This window comes from Vulpes vulpes, chromosome X, assembly GCF_048418805.1.
Source record: "Vulpes vulpes isolate BD-2025 chromosome X, VulVul3, whole genome shotgun sequence".
Taxonomy (NCBI): domain Eukaryota; kingdom Metazoa; phylum Chordata; class Mammalia; order Carnivora; family Canidae; genus Vulpes; species Vulpes vulpes.
This window is the reverse complement of record NC_132796.1, coordinates 121,002,171-121,024,018: the sequence shown is the minus strand read 5'-3', so window position 1 is coordinate 121,024,018 and position 21,848 is coordinate 121,002,171. Positions and strand designations below refer to the sequence as shown.

The window sequence follows — 21,848 nt, the reverse complement described above, 5'->3', positions numbered from 1 at the left end:
ATAAAATATAAAAGTATATGCCAAGTGCCACTTTCTTTGTAAGTGGCTCAAACCCATTGGTATCTTGGCCAGGTCCAAGGCTCGCCAGCCTGCCCTGGGGCGCTCAGGCATCCCCTTCAGAATCAGGAAACCCCAGGCTACCCACAGACTCAGGGAAGGCCACCAGGGCAAATGGCCCCTTGGCATCGCTGGCCACAGCCTGGAAGGACCAGAAGGCTCGAAGTGCCCCAGTGAGTGGCCTCCCTGAGCCTCACCGTCCCCACCTGCATGTTCAACAGAAATAATCACACCCACCTCACAGGATCACAAGAGTTAAATGAAAAAGCAAAGTGCTCTGGGCACAATGAACGTTCGAGAAACCACCAGTCCCCCCATCACCAAGCTGAAGGATGAGTATGTGCCAAGGCCACGCAGTCAGCAGAGGCTGAGGAAAGGAGAGCCACACACTCAGGGATACCCTGGGCACCAGAAGACCATCGAGGGGTGACAAAACTGATCGGTGACACACAAAGGTTCTCACAACTACAGAACTGTGTAAGATCAGAAAGAGCAGTAGCTTCATGTCACTCTCTAGTCAAAACCCTTCACTAGCTAACTAGTGCCTGTTGACAGAACATTCTTTTACTCAAAAGGCAGTAGCAGTGGCTTCTGAACCCAGCTCACTCTACTGCCCCCATGTGACCCCCCCTGCAGGGGAGGCAAGCTGAGCGTGGCCCTTATACAGGGTCTCCTGCCTCAGGCATGCTTCTGCCACCCACCTCCACCCTCCCCCACCAAGCCTCAACTCATAGGCAACTACTTTTTCTATCAAGGTAAAATTCGCATAACCCCAAATTCATCATTTTAAGTATTTTATAGTACACAGTCATTCAGGGGTTTCTGTGTACTCACAAAGCTATGCACAATCACCTCTAGCTAGTTCCAGAACATTCCCATCACCCACCCCCCCCCAACAAAAAAACCTGAATCCAGTGGCAGTCACTTCCCCATCACCTCCAGCCTCTGGCATCCACTTAGCGGATTCTCCGGATCTGCCTCTCCTAGACACGTCTCATCAACAGACTCCTGTACTAGGTACATGCAACTTCTTTCCTAACGTCCCCCCGAAATATTGCAAGCAAAGTCTACATCCACTCCCCTGCCCCCTCCTCCCTAGGCACAATCATCAGCATTGTTGGGGGTGGACACCCTCAGGGCCCCGGGGGGTTTAACCCAGGGCCTGACACATGGCACCCATTTGAGAGAGATGTGCAGAGCCAACACTGTGTGGGGCCAACACACTGGACAATCGAGAGTCAGGTAGCGCAGCTGGAGGCCATGCAGCTTCAAGGTCTCCATGGGCTACTAAAGCCTCAGCTCCCTGCATGGGGAGCTGGTGGTGCCGTGATCCCTCTACAACCAACCTACCACACTCTTGTCCCCAAGTCTCCCTTGCCGGAGCACCCTCTTACAGCAGAGGCTACACACAGTCATCGAGAGAGTGCGCCCTCCCCACCTCCAACCTGACTCCCAGCTCTATGTGACCCCAAGACAGTTGACATTAGGGACACCGTTGGCTGTCATAACCGGAAGAGTGCTATTGGCATCTAGTGGGTAGAGGCCAGGGATGCTGCTCAACACCATGCAGTGGCCAGGACAGCCGTAGATGTCTAAGCATGATGACAAGGTGGGGGGCGGGTGAGGGCGGGCACAGATGTGGCCCACGCAAAGGCCGCCCGCCGCCCCCCTGGGAACCGGAGAAGCTGCCCGCGCCCCATCCGCGTAAGGACAAGGCAGGTGAGTGCGCGGAGGTCGAGGTGGGGACGGAAATGGGACCCCTGGCCCCAGCACCGCGGGCACGCAAACCCTGACCCCGCCTCCTGCCCGGGGCGGCCACGCCCCTTCCCAGGGCCGGCCACGCCCCTTCCCAGGGCAGGCCACGCCCCCTCCCCAGGAGCCGCAAGGCGGTTCCCAGAACGGCCTGGCGCTTAAGGGACCGGGATGGAGACACAAGAGCCCGGCCACGGTGGCCCCAGTGGGGCAACTCGCAGGGCTCGCTGCAGCCCCTGAGCTCCCTGCAGGGTCGGCGGGCGCTGCAGTCCCGCTTCTTCCCTGTCCTCTCCCTCCCTTCCCGTCCCCAGCGGGGGTCTGAGAGCACTCCAAATAAAAACTTCCTGGACGTCAATCTATACCTCAGAGTCCATTTCCAGGGAATCTCTCCTGAAACAAGCGGGAAGGTGGTCGAGTTTGAATCACCAGCTGGCTCTCAGGTACACCCCCACCCAGACCCAGTAAAAGCAGACACAGATGAATAGACTAAGCCTCCCCCACCCAACAGGGCTGGGATCTCTGACCTTTCACCCTGCACACTTGCTGCCCTCCTCACCTCGGAGCTCTTGATTCTCCTCCAGACAGCGTTGGTAGGTCTCAGGAGTGCCCTGCTCAGAAGGTAGGTGGAGCATAGCTGGCTTCCCCAAAGAAGACTCTTCACCCAGCACGTCCTGGTCCCCGGCCGGGCCGCCACTGGGCTGCACCATCTCACTTGGCTGACTCTTCCAGGGGGCCCTGCTCATCCAACAAGTCAGGGTCTGGAAGAGAAAGGCAGCAGAGGAGTCACATGACACCCCCGCAGAATTCCCTTACCTTGCAGGACAAGGGGTGCAGTCTGTGGAGTCCTGGGGCTACACTTTAAGCAGAATGCTGAGCACTTTATCAAGTGTGATAGAAAGCTAAAACAGGCTTTTCAGTCCACAAGGTGGCATATACTCTCATTCCGAAGGGAGTTGCAGCCCCATATGTGGGGTCAGAAAGGCCATGCTGCAGCACTTGTTAAAAACTACCAAGCACCAGTCTCCAGGCTGCAAACTAAAATTAAGAATTTCACAAGAGAACGGAAATTAGGGAGAGGGTTATTTTCGTAGGGAGGTGTCAGTGTGCTGTGGATCCTACCTGCTACATACACCTCCAAGCTGGAGTGAAGAATGCTAGCCCCCATCTCCTGTAGTACCTTGAATCCTGACCCCCAAAACCTGTGAATGTGACCTTATTTGAAAAAAGGATTTTTTTGCAGGTCTAAGTAAGTGAAGGATCTTGAGATGAGATCATCCTGGATTAGAGTGGCCTTAAATCCAATGACAAGTGTCCTTAGAAGAGGCACAAACACGGAGGCCACATGACCACAGAGATTAGACTGACAGTGGCCACAAGCTAAGGAAGGCCTGGAACCACCTGCAGCTGGAAAAGGCAGGAAGGATCCTCCCCCTGAGTCCGCTGAGGGAGTGTGGCCCTGAAGACACGTTGATTTCAGACTTCTGGCCTCCAGAATTGGAGAGGATAAAGGTCTGTTGTCTTAGCCACTCGGCTTACACTCATCTCTCACGGCAGCTTTAGGAAATTAATCCACGTAGGATGAGGGGCTTCAAGGACACCACTCAGAACCTGATGAGTGTTTGCTGGAACTGAGGGCCTGAAGGGGATATATAGTATCTGATACGTGCCAAGGAATCTAAAAGTGGGGCAGCCTGGGTAGCTCAGCGGTTTAGCGCCGCCTTCAGCCCAGAGCGTGATCCTGGAGACCCGAGATCAAGTCCCACATCGGGCTCCCTGCATGGAGCCTGCTTCTCCCTCTGCCTGTGTCACTGTCTCTCTCTCTCTTTCTGTGTGTGTGTCATGAATAAATAAATAAAATATTTTTTAAAAGGAATCTGAAAGTGGGAGCTGCCCAGCCTAAGACAGCAGGGCAAAGACACACGCAGAGCTGTTTGCATTGTCCTATAAACTACAGAAGTTGGCCATGAGGGACAGCACTAGCCTAAAGGCCTTTTAAATTCTGCCCAAGAAGACTACCTGGAGGAGGAGGCCGATCCTAAGACAAGCTTGCAGGAGCAGGCCCTGAGCTGAGAGAGGATGGCTTTAATGCCATAAACTGTTACATTTATACCGCTCCACTGGATTCCACTGAACTCCCCCCACGAACCCATCGGCGGTATCTGGAGAGCCACTGATCCTTCTCTGAGCTTCCAGAAGAGCCCACTCCCTGGTTCTCCCCCTGCCTCACTGGCTGCTCCTGCTCAGACCCTTTCACTGGATCTTCCTCACTAACCCAGCCCATCATGTTGTGGTGCCCCCCAAGCTCTGTTCTGGGGTCTCTCCTCTACCTAGAGTCACTCCAGTACACAGTTCATTCAGCCTCACAGCTTTAACCCCCACTCTCATGCTGACGATGCTCCAAATTACACCTTTCCTCAACTCCAGACACCTAGAAAACTCAACATCTCCACTTGGTTAGCTGGCATTGCTCTCAAACTAACCTTAAAATCACACTCCTGACAGCCCCCCAAAGCCACTTCCACCCACAGCCCTCCTTATTGTCACCTGATATCCAGCTACAGGACAAAAACCTCGGACTCCTGTGACTCCTCTTGACTCCTGTGTCTCTCAGCTCACATGTAATGCATCAGGAAATCCTGTCAAAATGTATCCCAGAACCTACTTGATGACACTAAGCAATTATTGTTAAGTATTTTAAGTGTGTCAGTGGTGTTGTGGTTGTTTGTTAATTCTTTCTTAGACGCGTGCTGAAACATTTACAGATGAAATGATATGGTGTCAGGAACTTGCTTCAAATAACGTGGGAACTTCTAGGTATCTACCTGAGAAAAACGAAAACACATGTGTACACACAAATGCTCGTAGCAGCATTATTCACACCAGCCAAAGCATGGAAATGACCCAAATGCCCATCAACTGATGAGTAAACAAAATCTAGTACATCCACATGCCACAAGATGGACAAATCTTGCAAAAATTATGGTAAAAACAAAAGCAAGTCATAAAAGCCCGCATATAATATTATTCCATTTACATGAAATGTGCAGAAGAGGCAAATCCATAGAGGCAGAAACATTGGTGGATACTTAAGGGCTGGGAGAGATGGGTTAATGGGGTGATAGCTAAAGAGACACCGGGTTTTTTGGAGTCCTGAAAGTGTTCTGAAATGAGATAGTAGTGATGGCTGCACAACCCTGAATATACTACAAACCAACGAACTGTACACTTTACATGGGTGAACTGTGTGGTTTGAGAATTAGATCTCAATAAAGATGCTATTGAAAATAATAAAGGAAGAGGATTGTGAGGGGTATAAATTAAACAAAATTAACATTGAGTTGACAACTGTCAAAGCTGGAGAGTGAGGACATGAGATTCACCATACTATTCTTTCTACTTTCGAACATCTTTGAAATTTTTCATAATAAAATGCTCAAAGCATTTTGAGCATCCACCCATCTGGATTACTGCAGTGACATCTGAAAGGTCACCCTGCTCCTATCGTTGTCCCCTATAGTTTGTTCTCCCCACAAGGGCCAGATCAGCCTAACAGGGTATTCCGATCATGTCCGTCCTCTACACTGTTCCCTACCACAGTTCCTCATTGTCCCGCGTGTAAAAGCCAAAAGTTCTAAAATGGCCCGCAAGCTCTGAACGACGTTGTCCCTCATTGCTTCCTCGCCGAGTATTCTCCCCTCACTCACTCTGCTCCAGCTATAGTGGTCTCCTTGCTGTTCCTCGAACATACCAGGAGGGCTCATCCATCCTCGGGTCACAGAAAAGGTCTGAGCTCGGGTAAACATTAATCATTTTTGCAAGGTGAGTAAACTGAGGCACATGAAGATATGTAATTGCCAAACTACATCTGAGACCTTTTAGAAGAATTTAACAAGCTCTTATGCAGTCAAGTTTGATGAACAGAAAATGTCTCCAAACTATAGAAGAGTCACCCACGAAGCAGGGGTGTGGTCAGACTCCGCGACGGCGGCGGGAGAGGCAGAAACAGCCCCAAGGTAACCCGGCTCCTGCATCGGGCCAAGGCGGGCTCTATAAGCAGGCGGCAGAAACGAGCCAGGGCCCAACAAGAGGGGGAAGCAAGGACGTCCGAGCGAGTGTCGGAGGCGGCGGAACGCCCACCAACAGTACCCTGTCTTCGGGAAGAAGACCACACCTGTCAGCAGCGTCGGTCCGACGTGAAAAGGGCAGGAACGGCGAGCCTCGAGCACTCCTCGGACCCTGGCGTTCCGAGAAAGTCCGAGAACCCTTCCCTTGTCCCGCTGCCGAAACTCACACTTCCGGCTTCCGGTGTCGTAGCTGTGAGATCCGGAAGTAAAACACACAAGCCCCGCCCCTGTACGGGAACCGGCGGAGGCGTGCAGAGGCCGTGCCGGAGGGGAGCCCGAGCCCGCCAGCCCTGGGCGGCCCGCAGGACGTTCCTAGTGATTTGTAGCACCTGCTACTTTTCGGGGGCGTCGCGACCCAATGTCCAACTCGTCTCCCGGGGGCTAGGCCGCCCCGCCCCCAGCCAGGGGAGGAGCTAATAGAGCCGCACGGGCTGTAGGAGGCCCCGCCCAGGAACAGGGTCGAGGAGGCGTGGCCACACCGCCGGCGGAAGTGGAGCCCTCCGCGAGGGCGCAGGGCCGCCCGGGGCGGGCTAGAAAGCTGGACCGTAGGGCTGGGCCAGGCCAGCGATGAGTACGCGGGCGAACGATGCAGAGCTGCACGAGGACGCGCGAGGCACCGAGGACGCGGCGCAGAGGGAGCGGGAACGGAAGGCACCCGGCGGCCGAGCGGCCCGCGCAGGTGCCCAAGGGGCGGGGCGGGCCGAGGGTGGAGGCTTTGCGCGGTGGGAGGGCGGGCTTTCCCCTCCGCCCCAGCGCGGGCTGCGCGCGCACCTCCCCGCGCCTGGGCTCGGCCCCGCCCACGGGGAGGGGCCTGTTGCGGCCCCGCCCACGCGCCTCGCCTGAGGCGGGTCAGCTCAGCCCAGGCGCCCGCCCCCGCTGGTTAAATGAGCCGGCGGGGCGCAGCCCCCGGAAACGGCCGGGAATTCCGGGGCTTTGAGCGCGGCGTTCGACGGCGGCGGGGCGCAGGTAACGTAGTGGCCAGGCGCCGGGCCAGCGGAGGGGCGTGCGGTGCCGTCAGGCCCTTTGATTTGCCCAGCTTGGGAGCGGAGCAAAATCGAAAGGGCTTATCTGATCCCAGTGTCCCCCCCCATCCCTCCGTTGGCCCCCTGGGGGGACTGAGACACTTCAGAGGGGCCGCGACCTGCCGGCGACTCCCAGCTTAGCAGGAGGAGCGCCGGAACTGCCCTCCGGCATCGCCCGGTCTAACGTGCTCCAGCTCATCGTGGAGTTTGCGCTGGAGTTTGGGGTGAGGTGGTCCTGGGCAGGTTGTGCAATGCTCCAGCAGTTCCACTTGGCCCTGCAGAGCCTCCAGCCGGAGTCCACTAGTGCTCTGAGTAACTCCGTAAAGTACGCCGTGCAACAAAGCCGCCTAGAGAGTATGGTGGGAGCCCAAATCCTGCAGTTCCTAATCCCCCAACCATCCTGTTCCCAGGCCACTCAGTGAGCTGTTTTAATAATCAGGCATCACTGGGTGAGACCCCAAAGGACCCCTCCAGAAGGGGGCCAACTTCCCCATGCTCTCCTGTTCTGGTGTGTCAACAAGCCTTTCTTTAACCAGAGAGCATCATGGCAGAGCAGGTGGCCCTGAGCCGGACCCAGGTGTGCGGGATCCTGCGGGAAGAGCTGTACCAGGGCAATGCCTTCCATCAATCTGATACCCATATCTTCATCATCATGGGTGCATCGGTGAGTCTCCCCCAGGCCCCACATCTCAAAAGCCAAGCTCAGAGTGTGCCATTGCCTCATGTCCCTTCCTGCTGGGTGCCTGGACTTTCCCAACTGATTGTCCTGGGGCCCCAAGGGCCCCGCTCGGTTGGTCTCTCCCTCTTGGTCCTGCCTGTGTGCCACTATCATCCCAGTACCGCCCAGTATACGTGCACTGCCAGGCCGTTCTGAAATCTGTTTGTGGCCATTAATTGTAGACCCGTGTCCTGGAGCTGGGAGGGCCGTCAAGACTATTTGGTTGGACTTCTTCTTTCACAGGGAAAACTGCAAAAAAAAAAAAAAATACTGTATCTTTTTCAAATTTGTTAGTAACTTGGTAGATGTTACACGTTGATTAATTGCAAAGACAGGATCTGAGGTGTGAGCTCCACCTTGTCTGTCCCTACCCCAAGTTCCGTGGGAAGAAACACTCAACCTTTCTGTGAATACCATGTCATTACCCCAACTTCCAAGGCCTGCCCAGGAGCTATGACCTGTCCCACCCCACCATATACCCTGGGGAACTGCCATGTTCTAGAAGATCAAAGGGTACAAGCAGAAGCAGAGGTATAGCACATGGACCGGAGGTGAAGGAGGGTGGGACAAGAGAGGGAGAGTGGGTCCTAGTGGAGCCGTGACCCCCAGACTAAAGCAGCCTGCTGGTGCGCCACATGGAAACAGGATCTGTGGGGCGACAAGATGAGCTGCCAGGGTTTTGTCTCCAAGTAAAAGCTTTCGCTCTTTGCTTTCACCCTGGGCAGGACCAACAACCTGTTAACTGTCTTGTGACGTTTCTGCTGGTAACTTGCTGTATAATCTTAAGGAAGAATTCCACCGAAACTAGCTATCTGTGGACAGGGGAGGCATCGTGTCTCTGCACCCATGTCAAGGTGCCCTTAGCCTTGGAGGAACTTGCTTCTTCGTGCATCAAGGTGCCACTACCTTTGCCTTTGCATAGCCTGCTCTCTGCCAGCTGTTGGGAGTCTGATCAGAACTCTGCAAAGGAGAGCAGGAGGCTGGAGACAGTGCTGGGGGTGGAGATAGGGCTCTGCCAGAGGCAGGGACGGCGGGCCACCCCAAGCGCTGTCCTCTGACTCCGTAATCCCGAGAGTAGAGGGACCCAGAGACATGGGGGAGGGGAAAGCAGGCTTAGTCTCTACCCTGGCCCCAGCATGTTCTCTTTAGAGGAGCCATGCCTGTGTTGGCCACAAACCCTCATACCTAGGATTCTGACCATGAGTTCCAAGAAACAGGTTAGAGGAGACATTTACTTGGGATTATTACTCCTCTTCCTCCCACCCCCATAGCAGGCCGTCAGAGGATGCTCCCCCAGAGAAGCCCAGGCCACAATAAATGACTTAGGACCCCAGGCTCTCAACTGTCAGGTAGTTTCTTGAGAGCATCCAAGCTTGCTGTGTGACCGGCAAGTGTCTTTCCTTCTCTGCACCTCAGCTTTTCTTAGGAGCCAATGAGGACTTTTGAAACAAATGCCAAGGGACCTCGGGCTGAGCCGATTCTGTGACTGCTCACTGCCTTCGCCTGTGGCCAGCTTGGGGTTGGGCAACTTTTGTTTGCAATTGGTAGGGTTCCCCTTTGCTCTCCTCTGCTCCAAGAGTGACAACCAGATGCTCAGAGCAGAAATGGGAAGTGCTCATACAGCAGGGTGGGGTGGGGGAGGACCCCTTGTCCGGGAGTTGTTTGCTCCGGAGGGTTGGGGCCGGGCAGGTGGGCAGGTGGGCCTCCCGTCCTCAGGCAGCATCTGGAACAGCTCCCACCCTCCAGCCCCTGAGGCTTGCTCCTGCCTGTTAGGAGGTAGACACAGTGGTGCTGAGGGTGCGCTGTCCCAGAACCTACCCCTCTGGGAACCCAGCAAGCTCACTGCTCATTCGTCCAACACTCAGTGATCAAGTGCCTCCTCTGGAAGCTGGTGAGCGTCGGCCCTGCCTTCCCTGTGTGATCTGGGTGGTGAGGGAAGGGACCCAAGGGGAGTCAGTCACCCAATAAGAGCTCGTAGTGGCACATGTGACAGAAAACAGAACCGGGCCCTTGGGCCCCGCCACCTCCAGCACACAGGTCCCACGAGGAGAGCCTGCGGAGTGAGATGTGCAGAGCCAGGGTCAGGGAGCATTCCGTGCAAAGAGCAGAGCAGACTCAGAGCCCTCAGTGGCTGGCAGATGCCCCCGGGGCAGGCTGGGCCCACATGGCCCTCCTCTGCCCCTCCTTCCTTCCTCACCTGCTTACCTAAGCCTGGTTCTCAGGCCCAGCTTCCTCCCTGAGAGTGCCCTGGTGCTGGCTCATGGTTACCCAATAGGCTTTGAGCTGCTCTCTGTTCCTCCTATGTGGCCACTTACCACCTCCTCGGGACTCCTGCCCCCAGCCAGGAAAGGAGTAGAGAGACTTACCGTCCCCATCTGGAAAGCTCTGGAATTAAAGAAACCAGTTTCTCCTTACAGACCAGTATTGGGGGCAGGGGGCAACCCTGGGCCTGGCGGATCCTGGCAGATCCTGGCCTCCCCCATCTGATAGGACCTCGGGTGGGCTGAAAGACTCTTCCTCCAACGGGGGGTGAAGGAAGGAAGGGAGGGCTGGGCAGAGACTAGGATGGGGAGTTGGGGGGGGGGGGCAGGATGGGCTCGCTGCAGGCTGCTCAGCAAGCCCCTCACCCCCCTGGACCTCAGTCTCCCCACCTGGAGCACAAGGGCCATGGACTTGATGGGTGTTCAGGCCTCCTCCCAGTTTGCGCCCAGACAAGGGGTGACCGAGCTATCTTGGCCCCTCACTTTTTTGGGGATATTTCAGGGCCACTTTTCCCACCTTGGGTCGATAAGATTCTTGCTGTGTCATGATGACCTTGGCACTTCCCCAAAGGCCTGATGATTCATGAGCCCCAGGGTGGAGGAGGGAGCCTACATCAGCAGCCCCCAGGCTCTCTCTCCCCAGTTGCCAGGAGCCAGCTGGGCCCCAGCCAGGGCCCAGGCCCCACCCCAGGAGGCCGGGCAGATCCTTGACCCCGTGACCCTCAGGGGGACTGGGCTGGCCCACCCCTCCCAGGCCTACAGCTGGCCGCCAGCCTCCGACGCCCTGAAATCCTCACACAAAGGTGTCGCCAGTGCTTGGGGCTTGTACAACTGGCAGCCGAGGTCAGAGCCAGGCGGCGACAGGCAGGCGGTGGCCCAAGGCCCTTTGCCCCAGCCGGGAGGGATACAGCGGCTCGGGTCTTCCTGAGGTCCTGCTTCTCCTGCCTGTGACATGTCCCCTGCGGCTCTTCCCCACTGTGCTCCCCAGACAAAGTCAGGAGGTGTCCCACTAGCATGTCGCTCGCATGTCACCCGCTGTGCCTGCGATTGCCGCCCTCAGCTTTGCTCCGTCTTTCCGTGTTGGTTCTTGCAAGTGTCTGGCGTAGGCTGGCGGGAGGCAGGCCGCCCCACTTCCCCAGTGCAGGCCCCCTCCCAGGGGCCCCCTCCCACCGCCCCGGGGTGCACGTCCCCCTCCCCCGATGACGGGGATGCTGCGGCGCTGAGCTGAACAAGGCAAGCAGGTTCTGTCGGTAGTTAATCCCGAGGGGAGCAGAACAAACAGCTGGGGTGTTGGGCTCCGTGACTCAGCAGAGGGACACTAGGCCCCTGCTACGGGTCCTCTGAGCCCCTGGAATGTGATCGGAAGCAAACATTACCTGCCACAAGGGAGGTGAGGACGTGTTTGCAGGCCACGGTTCTGGTGGTTTCTCCGGGGTGCTTGTCCCCAGCAGGCCGGTCCTCCCTGGAGCTGCGGGGCTGAGGTGCCCTGAGCAGGGGTCTCCCTCCAGCCCTGCGATGGGAGAAGCCCAAGGCGGGCACGGGCAGTCTGCCGTAGTGGGGGCCTCTGGACAGTGAGGGTCGCGGGCAGGGAGCCAGCTCGCTTCCCAGGCTGAGGCTTGGAGTCACACTGAAGGGCCAGGAGGGCAGCCACGTGAAGGTGGTGGTTACCACAGGGACCCACTCCGGGTCCTTGGGAGGTCAGTTGTGAACAGCAGAGTGAGCCAGGGCGCCAAGCCTGGGGACCAGAGTTTGGAAACCACCCGCTTAGGGCATCCAGGGTCCCAGGGGAGCCTGGAGATGACCAGCGGACACTTGACTGTGTGGGCCCAGTGCTCACTAGGGTCTCTGCAGGGACAGACTCCTGGAGGGGTCCCCCTGCGGGTCCCCACCTACAGCCCCGGGGGAACATGGGCTCACCCAGGGAGACTCGAGGTGAAGCAGACGACAGGAGGGAGCTCGAGCATTGAAGGCACAGGCCCCCCCCGAGCCTGCACCCCCCCCCAGGGGATGGATCTCCCATCCCAGAGCCCCCTGGGTGCTGTCCTAAGTGCTTGTCTCTGGGGGGCACTGAACCAGGCAGGAGCTGCTTTCGTTCTGGTCACGATGCTTCCGTCGTGCAGTCGTTCATGGAAATGAACTTATCCGGTGGTCACATTGCTTCCGAAAGGTCACTTCGTGTTGAAAATTCGGGTCCTCATCTGTGGATTGAGCTCTGCCCACGGCAAGTCCAGTCCACCCCAGCCTGGCCCATTGTCTCCCCGCCGATTGGCAGAGCTTGGCGCCGCGCGTGGGTTTGCACCCCAGGCCCATCCCACGCTGTAATTACGGGGTGGGCAGATGAAAGGGCCCCGGCCTCCTGTTCTTCAGCAGCCGGTGACCTCTCCCGCCCCCTCCTCTTCCACCTGGAGTACAGTGCCCTTGTCAGGTTGCAAAATTACAGCATATTGCGATGGCGGCAGTGACCGAACTGGAGCTCGGGGAGAAGGAAGCCTGTGATTCTCTCGAGGGAGCCCTCTGTTGAATCTGTGGGCTCCGCCGTGTTGTCACTAGAAGCTGCCATATGTTCACACCCTTTTATTTTGGGAAATTTCACACATCCACGAAGTTGACACAATAGTGCGATGAGGGACGCCTGCACGGCTCAGTCGGTTGAGCCTCCGACTCTTGGTTTCGGCTCAGGTCGTGATCTCAGGTCGTGGGATCGAGCCCCGCATCGGCTCCGCGCTGGGTGTGGAGCCTCTTGGGATTCTCTCGCTCCCTCTCCCCCTACCCCCTGCTCGCTCACTTGCTCACTCTTAAAAAAAAAAAAAAGAAAGAGTACAACGAATGGCCGCTGTCCATTACCCAGTTCCCACGACATTCCGCCTCTCGTTTCGCCCACTCCCCACTCTCTGCTCAACTGTTGTTTTTGTTTTTCAGGGTTTTTTTCTTGGACAAAACTGAAATGTATTGAAATGCGCGAATCCTAATGGTGCAGGTTAAACACCTTTATCACAATATAGGACCTTTTGGGGCACCCGGGTGGCATAGTTGATTAAACATCCGATTCCTGGTTTCAGTTCAGGTCATGATCTCAGGGTCCTGGGATCCAGCCCTGCGTCGGGCTCCACGTTCAGTGACGAGTCGCTTGAAATTCCCTTTCTCCCTCTCCCTTTGCCCCTTCCACATGTGCGGTCTCTCTGTGTCTCTCCTCTCTCTCAAATAAATGTATTCTTTTAAATTAAAAAAAAATCAACATAGGACTTTTCATCTCTGCAGAAAGTTCTTAGACAGCCACCCCAGTCAGTCCACCCCAAACAACCTGCGATGTAATCTCTACCAGAATAGATTCGTCTTGCGTATCCTAGAGCTTCACTTACAGCTTGTCCACCTCCTGGAGCCTTTGAGTTGTCTCCCGCGTGGGGACACTGAGTTGAGGCTGCTGTGCACGTGCACGTGTAGACGTGTGCTCCGCATCCCCTCCAACACTAGGTGTGCTGCTTTCGTTTGCATTTTCCTGACAACTGAAGATCTTGAAAACTTTCTCGTGTGTTTGTTAGCCATTCATTTCTCTTCCCCGCAAAGTATTTGATCAGCTTCTTTTTCTTTTTTTTTTTTTATTTGATCAGTTTTTAAGTGGCTTTTTAAATTTTTTTTTAATTTTTTTTTAATTTTTATTTATTTATGATAGTCACACAGAGAGAGAGGCAGAGACACAGGCAGAGGGAGATGCAGACTCCATGCACCGGGAGCCCGATGTGGGACTCGATCCTGGGTCTCCAGGATCACGCCCTGGGCCAAAGGCAGGCGCCAAACCGCTGCGCCACCCAGGGATCCCGTGGCTTTTTTAATTTTGCTGCAGGAGTAGGTTATGTTTCCGGGTTGCAGACAGACTCTGCCTCAGAAGGGAGTTCCATCTTTCTGGCTTTGTGGCAGCCCCCCCCCCGCCCGCCCCGGGAAAGCGTTCTAGTGCCAGGGTCGTGTTGCCACTGCCTTGGTGGAAAGGTTTGTGGTCACAATCCAACTTCCGTCATGACCATTGCCCACTCGGGTCCCTGCCTCTGTTTGGGTAGGTGGCATTTTTTTAGAATTTTGCCCATTTCATTGAAGTTGTGTTTTCCTGGTTGCACTTGTATTCTGTTGCACCCCTAATTCCTGGCACCTTTTAAAAAGTCTCGCCAGAGGGTTGTCCGGTTTTCTTCAGCTCTTTCAAACACCAGCTTTTGGATTTCTTGATATTTTCTTTTGGCTTATTTTCTATTTTATTTATATTTTTTCATCATTTCCTGCCTTGTAACTTGCTTGGCTTTGGCTTTCTAATCCTACTCTTGTCTGAAAATTTTTTAAGAATTTTATTTATTTATTCACGAGAGACACAGAGAGGGAGGCAGAGACCCAGGCAGAGGGAGAAGCAGGCTCCACGCAGGGAGCCCGATGTGGGGCTCGGTCCCCAGGATCATGCCCTGGGCCGAAGGCAGATGGTCAACTACTGAGCCACCCAGGCGTCCCTCTGTGACTTCTTAAATCGGACACTAATAAGCTCATTGGCCCCGACCTAGAGGCAGCAGCCCAGGGCACACCGCATAGGTTTTGCTCTTTGCTATTTCTGTTGCCGTTCAGTTCTAGACTCTTCCTTCAGATTTTCTTCAGCCCGTGGGCCTTCGGAGGTGGGCTTTGGGGCCTGGCTGTGCTTTCCTTGCTTGCACTGTGACCAGGGACCGTGGTCCGTGTGATCCCAGGGCCTGCAGGTCGGGCAACAGGCCTCCTGGCATGAGGCCCGTTCACCTCGAGGTGGCTACTGCGGGACGCGGGCGCTGTCACCTGAGTCAGGGTGAAGTGCCAGCGCAGGCTCCCATTCGAGCTCCTCCTGCTGCTTGCACGGCACGACAGGCCCGCTCGCGGCCCAGTAGGGACCCTGGGCAAGTGCCCAGGTTGAAAGGGAGCAGACCGTCGAGGTCGTGCCACGCTTCTCCTAAGCACCCCGTTCCCTCTGCTGCAGGGCGACCTGGCCAAGAAGAAGATCTACCCCACCATCTGGTAAGCCGCGCCCGCCCGCGAGTCCCCGAGTCCCCGTGTCCCCAGCCCTCCCCATCCGGCGGCCCGAGTCACGCTCTGCCCTCAGGTGGCTCTTCCGGGACGGCCTCCTGCCTGAGGACACCTACGTCGTGGGCTTCGCGCGCTCCCGCCTCACCGTGGCCGACATCCGGAAGCAGAGCGAGCCCTTCTTCAAAGTGAGCGGCTGCCGGGGGTGTCCGTGAGGGCGCCGTCCCCTGCCTTGGTGGAGGTGCTCCCGCCTGGCGCTTCCCGCCGCCCCCCACACGCCCCGAGCTCGCGCGCTGCCCACAACCCGCACAGCCGTGCGCCGCCGCTCCTGCCACTTCTTTGATGACCCACGTGTCGTGGAGCCCGGCGCGGGGACCCCGCCAGCTTGAGGCCCCCGTTCCCCGGCGCTCCCAGGGTCCTCCCTGCCGTGCCCCCCACTCCGTCCCCCCGCCAGGGCCAGGAGCTGAAACAGCGTCTTCCCACAAAAATCACAGCTGCCTCTTGCCCGCACGCCAGAGGCCGCCGGTGTGGCTTCAGGGAGTCCCGCCGGGTCACGCTTCCTGAAGTGTCACCGCTGTGTCGGGGCCCAGCCTGGGAGTGCTGGAGCCCGTGCCCCGCCGCGGGGCTGCCGCGGCCAACCCCGTGGGCGCGCGCAGCCGATGGGAGGGGGCCCGTGGGCTGTGCGGCCAGAGGGAGGGCCGGGCCGCGTCCCTGTGTCCATCTTTCTCACGGTCTCAGGCCACAGCAGACGAGAAGCCCAAGCTGGAGGAGTTCTTTGCCCGCAACTCCTACGTGGCCGGCCACTATGACGACGCGGCCTCCTACGGGCGCCTGCACAGCCACGTGAACGCGCTGCACCAGGGGCCGCACACCAACCGCCTGTTTTACCTGGCGCTGCCCCCCACGGTCTACGAGGCGGTCACCAAGAACATCCGCGAGACCTGCATGAGCCAGACGTAAGGCTCGTCCTCGGCCCTCCTGCCTCCTAGGCGCGCCCTGGCCCGCCCTGGCCGCCGGCCAGCCCCGGGGCGGCCGCGTCTGCGGAGTCCGCAGCAGGTGGCGACCCCTGTCTGGCTCTACCTGCGTCAGCCTCCGAGGCGCAGAATGGGGTCCCCGTGGGGGGACGCCCCCCCCAGGCTCCCTCCTGGCCATCCTGCGGCCCTGCGCTGGGAGTGCCCCTTCCCCCAGCTGCTCCCTTGAGGGGGGCGGGGGGGGGCGGGGGGGGCGCTGTTGCTCCACGAACCTGGAACCTGCTGCCGGCGCTCGGTCCTTCGGGCGGCGCTGGGTGCCCTGGCGGCCGCGAGGTGGCGGCGGCGGCGGCGGCGCTCGCGGGATTCCGCTTCCTCCAGCCCTGGCTCCGGCTAGCCCTGCTTTTTTTTTTTCTTTCTTTCTTTTTTCTTTTTGTTTCTCTTTTTTTTTCTTTCTTTTTTCTTTTTTTCTTTTTTTCTTTTTTTCATTCTTTTACTCCTTTTTCTTTTCTCTTTTTTCTTTTCTATTTTTTCTTTTTTTTCTTTTTTTCTTTTTTCATTTCTCTTTTTTTCTTTCTTTTTTCTTTTTTCTTTTTTTTCATTCTTTTTCTTTCTTTTCTCTTTTTTCTTTCTTTTTTTTTTTTAATTAATTTTTATTGGTGTTCAATTTACCAACATACAGAAAAACACCCAGTGCTCATCCCATCAACACCCAGTGCTCATCCCGTCATCTTTTCTCTTTTTTCTTTTCTTTTTTTTCTCTTTTCTTTCTTTTTTCTTTTCTCTTTTTTCTTTTCTTTTTTCTTTTTTTTGTTTCTTTTTTACTTTTTGTTTCTCTTTTTTCTTTCTTTTTTCTTTTTTTTTCATTCTTTTTCTCTTTTCTTTCTTTTTCTTTCTCTTTTTTCTTTTCTTTTTTTTCTCTTTTCTTTTTTTTTCTTTTTTCATTCTTTTTCTCTTTTCTTTTTCTTTCTTTTCTCTTTTTTCTTTTCTCTTTTTTCTCTTTCTTTTTTTTTTCGTTTCTATTTTCTTTCTTTTCTCTTCTTTTTTTTTCATTCTTTTTTCTTTCTTTTTTTCTTTTTTTCTTTTTTTTATTGGAGTTCAATTTGCCAACATATAGCATAACACCCAGTGCTCATCCCATCAAGTGCCCCCCTCAGCGCCCGTCACCCTGTCACCCCCACCCCCGCCCACCTGCCCTACCACTATCCCTTGTTCATTTCCCAGATTTAGGTGTGTCTCATGTTTTGTCACCCTCACTGATATTTTCACTCATTTTCTCTCCTTTCCCCTTAATTCCTTTTTACTAGTTTTTACATTTGCCAAATGAATGAGACCATATAATGTTTATTCTTTTCCGACAATGGAATATTACTTGGCCGTGCTTTTCTCAAAGCCACAGTCATGTTTCACTTCGCCTCAGGTTTTGGGGGATTTTTTTCTTTTTTTATTTTTTTATTTTTTTATTTTTTTAATTTTTTTTTATTTATTTATGATAGTCACAGAGAGAGAGAGAGAGAGAGAGAGGCAGAGACACAGGCAGAGGGAGAAGCAGGCTCCATGCACCGGGAGCCCGACGTGGGATTCGATCCCGGGTCTCCAGGATCACGCCCTGGGCCAAAGGCAGGCGCCAAACCGCTGCGCCACCCAGGGATCCCCTTTTTTCTTTTTTTAAAAGTATCATCGACATTTATTTTTTTTCTGGAGAACACTTTTTCTTCAGTCGTTAAGGACTTACCTCCTTACGTGGACTTCGGTGGAGGTCGTGGGGCAGCACCCACGGGTCTAAATCGGAGTGGGGGGGGGGCTCGGTCCTTCCGCGCTTCATGAGAGCGATTCCTGACTACCTTGGTGTGAGTGGCACAACTCAGGCAATAATAGAGCTTCACATACAGCTTGGGAAGCACATAGGTGTCGAAGACACTTCGGAAATGTCCCTAACGGCGGCGGCCTCCACTATGTCCCGAATAATGAACTTTTTTTTAAGATTTTATTTATTTATTCATGAGAGACACACAGAGAGAGAGAGAGAGGCAGAGACACAGGCAGAGGGTGAAGCAGGCTCCATGCAGGGAGCCCAACATGGGACTCGATCCCGGGACTCCAGGATCACACCGTGGGCTGAAGGCGGTGCTAAGCCGCTGAGCCACCCGGGCCACCCAACCAAATAACGAACTTCTTAATGGCCTTGTCCTTGAGCACACAACAGGCACAGTCGGTGCAGTGGATGGGCTGCATGTGCCGCGGCCTTTTTTGGCACAACCATTATTCCTTCTTCTCTTGGTCATCTTGGCCGCGGGACTGAGAGCTGTCCCACGTTTTGTTTTCTTACATTTTTTAATTTGAATTCAATTTGCCAACATGCAGTCTAACGCCCAGTGCTCATCCCATCAAGCGCCGTGCTCAGTGCCCGTCACCCAGTCACCCCAGCCCCCCACCACCTCCTTTTCTGCAACCCTTGGCTTCCTAGAGTCAGGAGTGTCCTGGTTTTGAAGGCAAAATGCCACGTTAACTGCCTGCGGGGAGCAGCAGAGAAAGGCTCCCCAGCTGTCCCGCCCGCACCCAGGCCACCTCTGACCGAGGACCCTGCACGGGGCTGGAAGGGAGTGGAGCCCCCCAGGGGCAGCACCAGCCGGTCGGGCAGGGAGGCTCCTGAGCAAGTTGTCTGCGCGGCTCTGACTGGGGGACACGAGGTGCCGGGGGTGCGGAAGGGCCCACCCAGCAGGGCTCTGCTGGGCACCTCAGGACGCGCAGGGGCAGGGAAGGCACTGCCTCTTCTCGAGGAGGGGGACTTACGGGGTTCGGGGCCCTGCTGCCCAGCGAGGGTGTGGGGTGACATGGCGCTGGGCCCCCGCAGAGGCTGGAACCGTGTCATCGTGGAGAAGCCCTTCGGGAGGGACCTGCAGAGCTCCGACAGGCTGTCCAACCACATCTCGTCTTTGTTCCGCGAGGACCAGATCTACCGCATCGACCACTACCTGGGCAAGGAGATGGTCCAGAACCTCATGGTGCTGAGGTGCGGCCCGGCCCGGCGGCGGACAGAGGGGCTGGGGCCGGGGTGGGGGCCCGGGGGGCCCGGCACCACCCTCCGCCCTGCCCCTCCTGCAGGTTTGCCAACAGGATCTTTGGCCCCATCTGGAACCGAGACAACATCGCCTGCGTCATCCTCACTTTCAAGGAGCCCTTTGGCACCGAGGGCCGCGGGGGCTACTTCGATGAATTTGGGATCATCCGGTGAGAGCCTGTGTCCCCTTCCTGGGGAGTCAGCACGAGCGACGGGTGCCATCCTCCCGTTCTGCAGGGTCACCCCTCCCTGTTCTGGGGGGCTCCTTCCACACCAAAGTTCAGATTCGTGGGTGGGTGTGAGTGCTCGGTGGTGGCTGTGAAGGGAGGGGTCCCGGCTCTTGCCTTCCCCGAGGGGACCTCCAGGGCCAGACACAGCTCAGGAAGCAGGTCTCACAGCTTGTTGCTAGAAAGCCCCACTTGAGGTACTGAGTCCCCAGAGCCTGGCCAACAGGGCCGGGGCCGGGGTGAGCCCTCCTCGCTCCTTCCTCACCGCCCGAATGCCCCCCGAGCCGAGTTCCACCCACTTCTCTCTCCGCAGGGACGTGATGCAGAACCACCTTCTGCAGATGCTGTGTCTGGTGGCCATGGAGAAGCCTGCCTCCACGGACTCAGACGACGTCCGCGACGAGAAGGTGGGCAGAGGCGCACCCTCCTGGGCCCTGCTGCCAGGCCTGTGGTGGCTGTTGGGGGACCCCAGGCAGACTCATGGCATCTAGCTCTCAGCCTCCCCTTCGGGGGGGTTTCCAGGTGGTCCCACAGAGCCCTTGGGTAGGAGGGCCGTGGCCGTACCCTCAGGAGGGTGAACACGCTGACTGGCCGCCGCCCCCTGCCTGCGCTGACCCGTCGCCCACCTCCAGGAAGCCCACCCTGCTGGGTCCCGTGCGTGGCTGCTCCACCCGGTTACCCACAGACCCCGTCTCCTGATCCTCTTCCAGGTCAAGGTGTTAAAGTGTATCTCGGAGGTGCAGGCTGACAACGTGGTCCTGGGCCAGTACGTGGGGAACCCCAGTGGAGAAGGGGAGTCCACCAAAGGGTACCTGGATGACCCCACAGTGCCCCACGGGTCCACCACTGCCACCTTCGCAGCCGTCGTCCTCTACGTGGAGAACGAGAGGTGGGATGGTATGTGGACGGGACGCCGCCGGGCCTGGCGGGCAGGGCCTCGGGGGCCCCGTGGAACCCTTGCCCTCCGGTCCGAGCCCCTCCCAGGAAGGGATGCTGGACTGGAGAGGCCCCGGGTCAGGGGGACGTGGCCACGCGTTGCACACACACGTGCGCACACACCTGCACGCCTGTCCCCACGCTCTGTCCCCACGCTCCGTTCCCTGCCCCTCCCACCCTCGGGGAGGCACCGCGGGGCCTGACGCCAGCCTCGCCCACCAGGGGTGCCCTTCATCCTGCGCTGCGGCAAAGCGCTGAACGAGCGCAAGGCTGAGGTGCGGCTGCAGTTCCGCGACGTGGCCGGCGACATCTTCCAGCAGCAGTGCAAGCGCAACGAGCTGGTGATCCGCGTGCAGCCCAACGAGGCCGTGTACACCAAGATGATGACCAAGAAGCCCGGCATGTTCTTCAACCCTGAGGAGTCCGAGCTGGACCTGACCTACGGCAACAGATACAAGGTGGGCACTCGGCCCGGGGGCAGGGGTGGCTGCGGTCCGCGTGGACAGGCGGCCTCACCCCTCCTCCTCGCAGAACGTGAAGCTCCCCGATGCCTACGAGCGCCTCATCCTGGACGTCTTCTGTGGGAACCAGATGCACTTTGTGCGCAGGTGAGGGGCACCCGTGTGCCCTGTGTGTGCAGGGGGACCGAGCTGGGCTCCAGGTCAGGGGGCAGCCTTCTCCCTCCCTCGCTCCCCCCGTACCCCCCAGAAGCACCCCCCCAAGCCACACCGTGTCCCCCTCAGTGACGAGCTCCGGGAAGCCTGGCGGATCTTCACGCCACTGTTGCATCAGATCGAGCGCGAGAAGCCACAGCCCATCCCTTACGTTTACGGCAGGTGAGGGGCTGAGCGGGGAGGGAAGGACGGGACCCCGGGGCAGGGGGGGGCACGGGAGCCCAGGGCCTCCCTCACATCTCTCCTCTGCCTGTCACTCTCCCAGCCGAGGCCCCCCGGAGGCAGATGAGCTGATGAAGAGAGTGGGCTTCCAGTACGAGGGCACCTACAAGTGGGTGAACCCCCACAAGCTCTGAGCCCCGGGCCCCAGGTCCCCACCCCACCCACCTTGGCCCCATCCGTCTTTGTTCATCCCACTTGCCTACCACCCTAACCCCACGTTGGGAGGGCTTCAGGACCATAGGCCTTAGCGTCACATTCCTGGTCCCTGGTCACCTCGGGCCTAGCTACATTCCGCAACCGCCAAGCACTCGAGACTCGCGCCGTGACCATCCCTAGCTGCCACTGGCCCCTCCTGAGCCAGCCTCTGCCCCCAGGACTGAACCCCAACAGAAGCAAGTAGAGTGGCTTCTCCACTTGTCCTGGGCTCCTCCACCTAGGACAGGAGTAAGGGGTGACGTTGGGGGTGGGGAGGGGGCCAGTGGCCACCCCACACTCCTGCTGGCTGTGGGCAAGGACCTCGGAACTGGGGGGAAGGGGTCAAGAGCTCTCACAGCAGTCTCTGTGCCACTCGACATTCCTGGTCACCCGCTGGAAGGGACCTCCATGCTGCCCAGCAGTCAGTCCCCTGTGTCTTGAGCCCCCTGAATGTCCCTCTGCCCCACCAGCTCCCCCACCACCCCAGCTCTGCACTCCATGGCCCGCCCACCTCAGCGCACCTACAGGGGACCCCTCGCCACCGGAAATGCAGAAACAGCAAGTGGCACGTCCCATCTCAGCCCCCTGCCATTAAATCCACAAACAGAC

The 21,848-nt window shown here is 57.1% G+C and overlaps 2 protein-coding genes across 10 annotated transcripts in view; one reads left to right on the top strand and one right to left on the bottom strand.

Annotated features, from left to right (window-relative positions):
• Positions 1 to 6,290, bottom strand: part of IKBKG (inhibitor of nuclear factor kappa B kinase regulatory subunit gamma) — a 20,830-nt gene extending 14,540 nt beyond the window's left edge. For 2 of the 8 annotated variants that reach the window (XM_025988103.2, XM_025988102.2), the window contains exons 1-2: positions 5,514 to 6,179; positions 2,366 to 2,567 (exon numbers count right to left, since the gene is read on the bottom strand). In XM_025988103.2, the coding sequence (XP_025843888.1) occupies positions 2,366 to 2,567; positions 5,514 to 5,612 (301 nt within the window). In that variant the 5' untranslated portion in view covers positions 5,613 to 6,179. Of the gene's footprint in view, positions 1 to 2,365; positions 2,568 to 5,513 lie in introns of all 8 variants that reach the window. The other 6 variants (XM_025988101.2, XM_025988106.2, XM_072743369.1 and 3 more) reach the window with 6 other exon arrangements.
• Positions 6,163 to 21,848, top strand: G6PD (glucose-6-phosphate dehydrogenase). Of its 2 annotated transcripts, none has more exons than XM_025988099.2 (13): positions 6,163 to 6,612; positions 7,492 to 7,619; positions 14,913 to 14,950; positions 15,036 to 15,144; positions 15,695 to 15,912; positions 18,779 to 18,937; positions 19,030 to 19,155; positions 19,526 to 19,619; positions 19,923 to 20,109; positions 20,371 to 20,606; positions 20,680 to 20,756; positions 20,892 to 20,984; positions 21,088 to 21,848. In XM_025988099.2, exons 1-13 carry the CDS (start codon positions 6,501 to 6,503, stop codon positions 21,176 to 21,178), a joined length of 1,668 nt encoding a protein of 555 aa, XP_025843884.1. In that variant the 5' UTR covers positions 6,163 to 6,500; the 3' UTR covers positions 21,179 to 21,848. The 2 variants fall into 2 exon arrangements, with proteins under 2 accessions (XP_025843884.1, XP_025843885.1); XM_025988100.2 differs by lacking the exon at positions 6,163 to 6,612 and adding an exon at positions 6,713 to 6,899.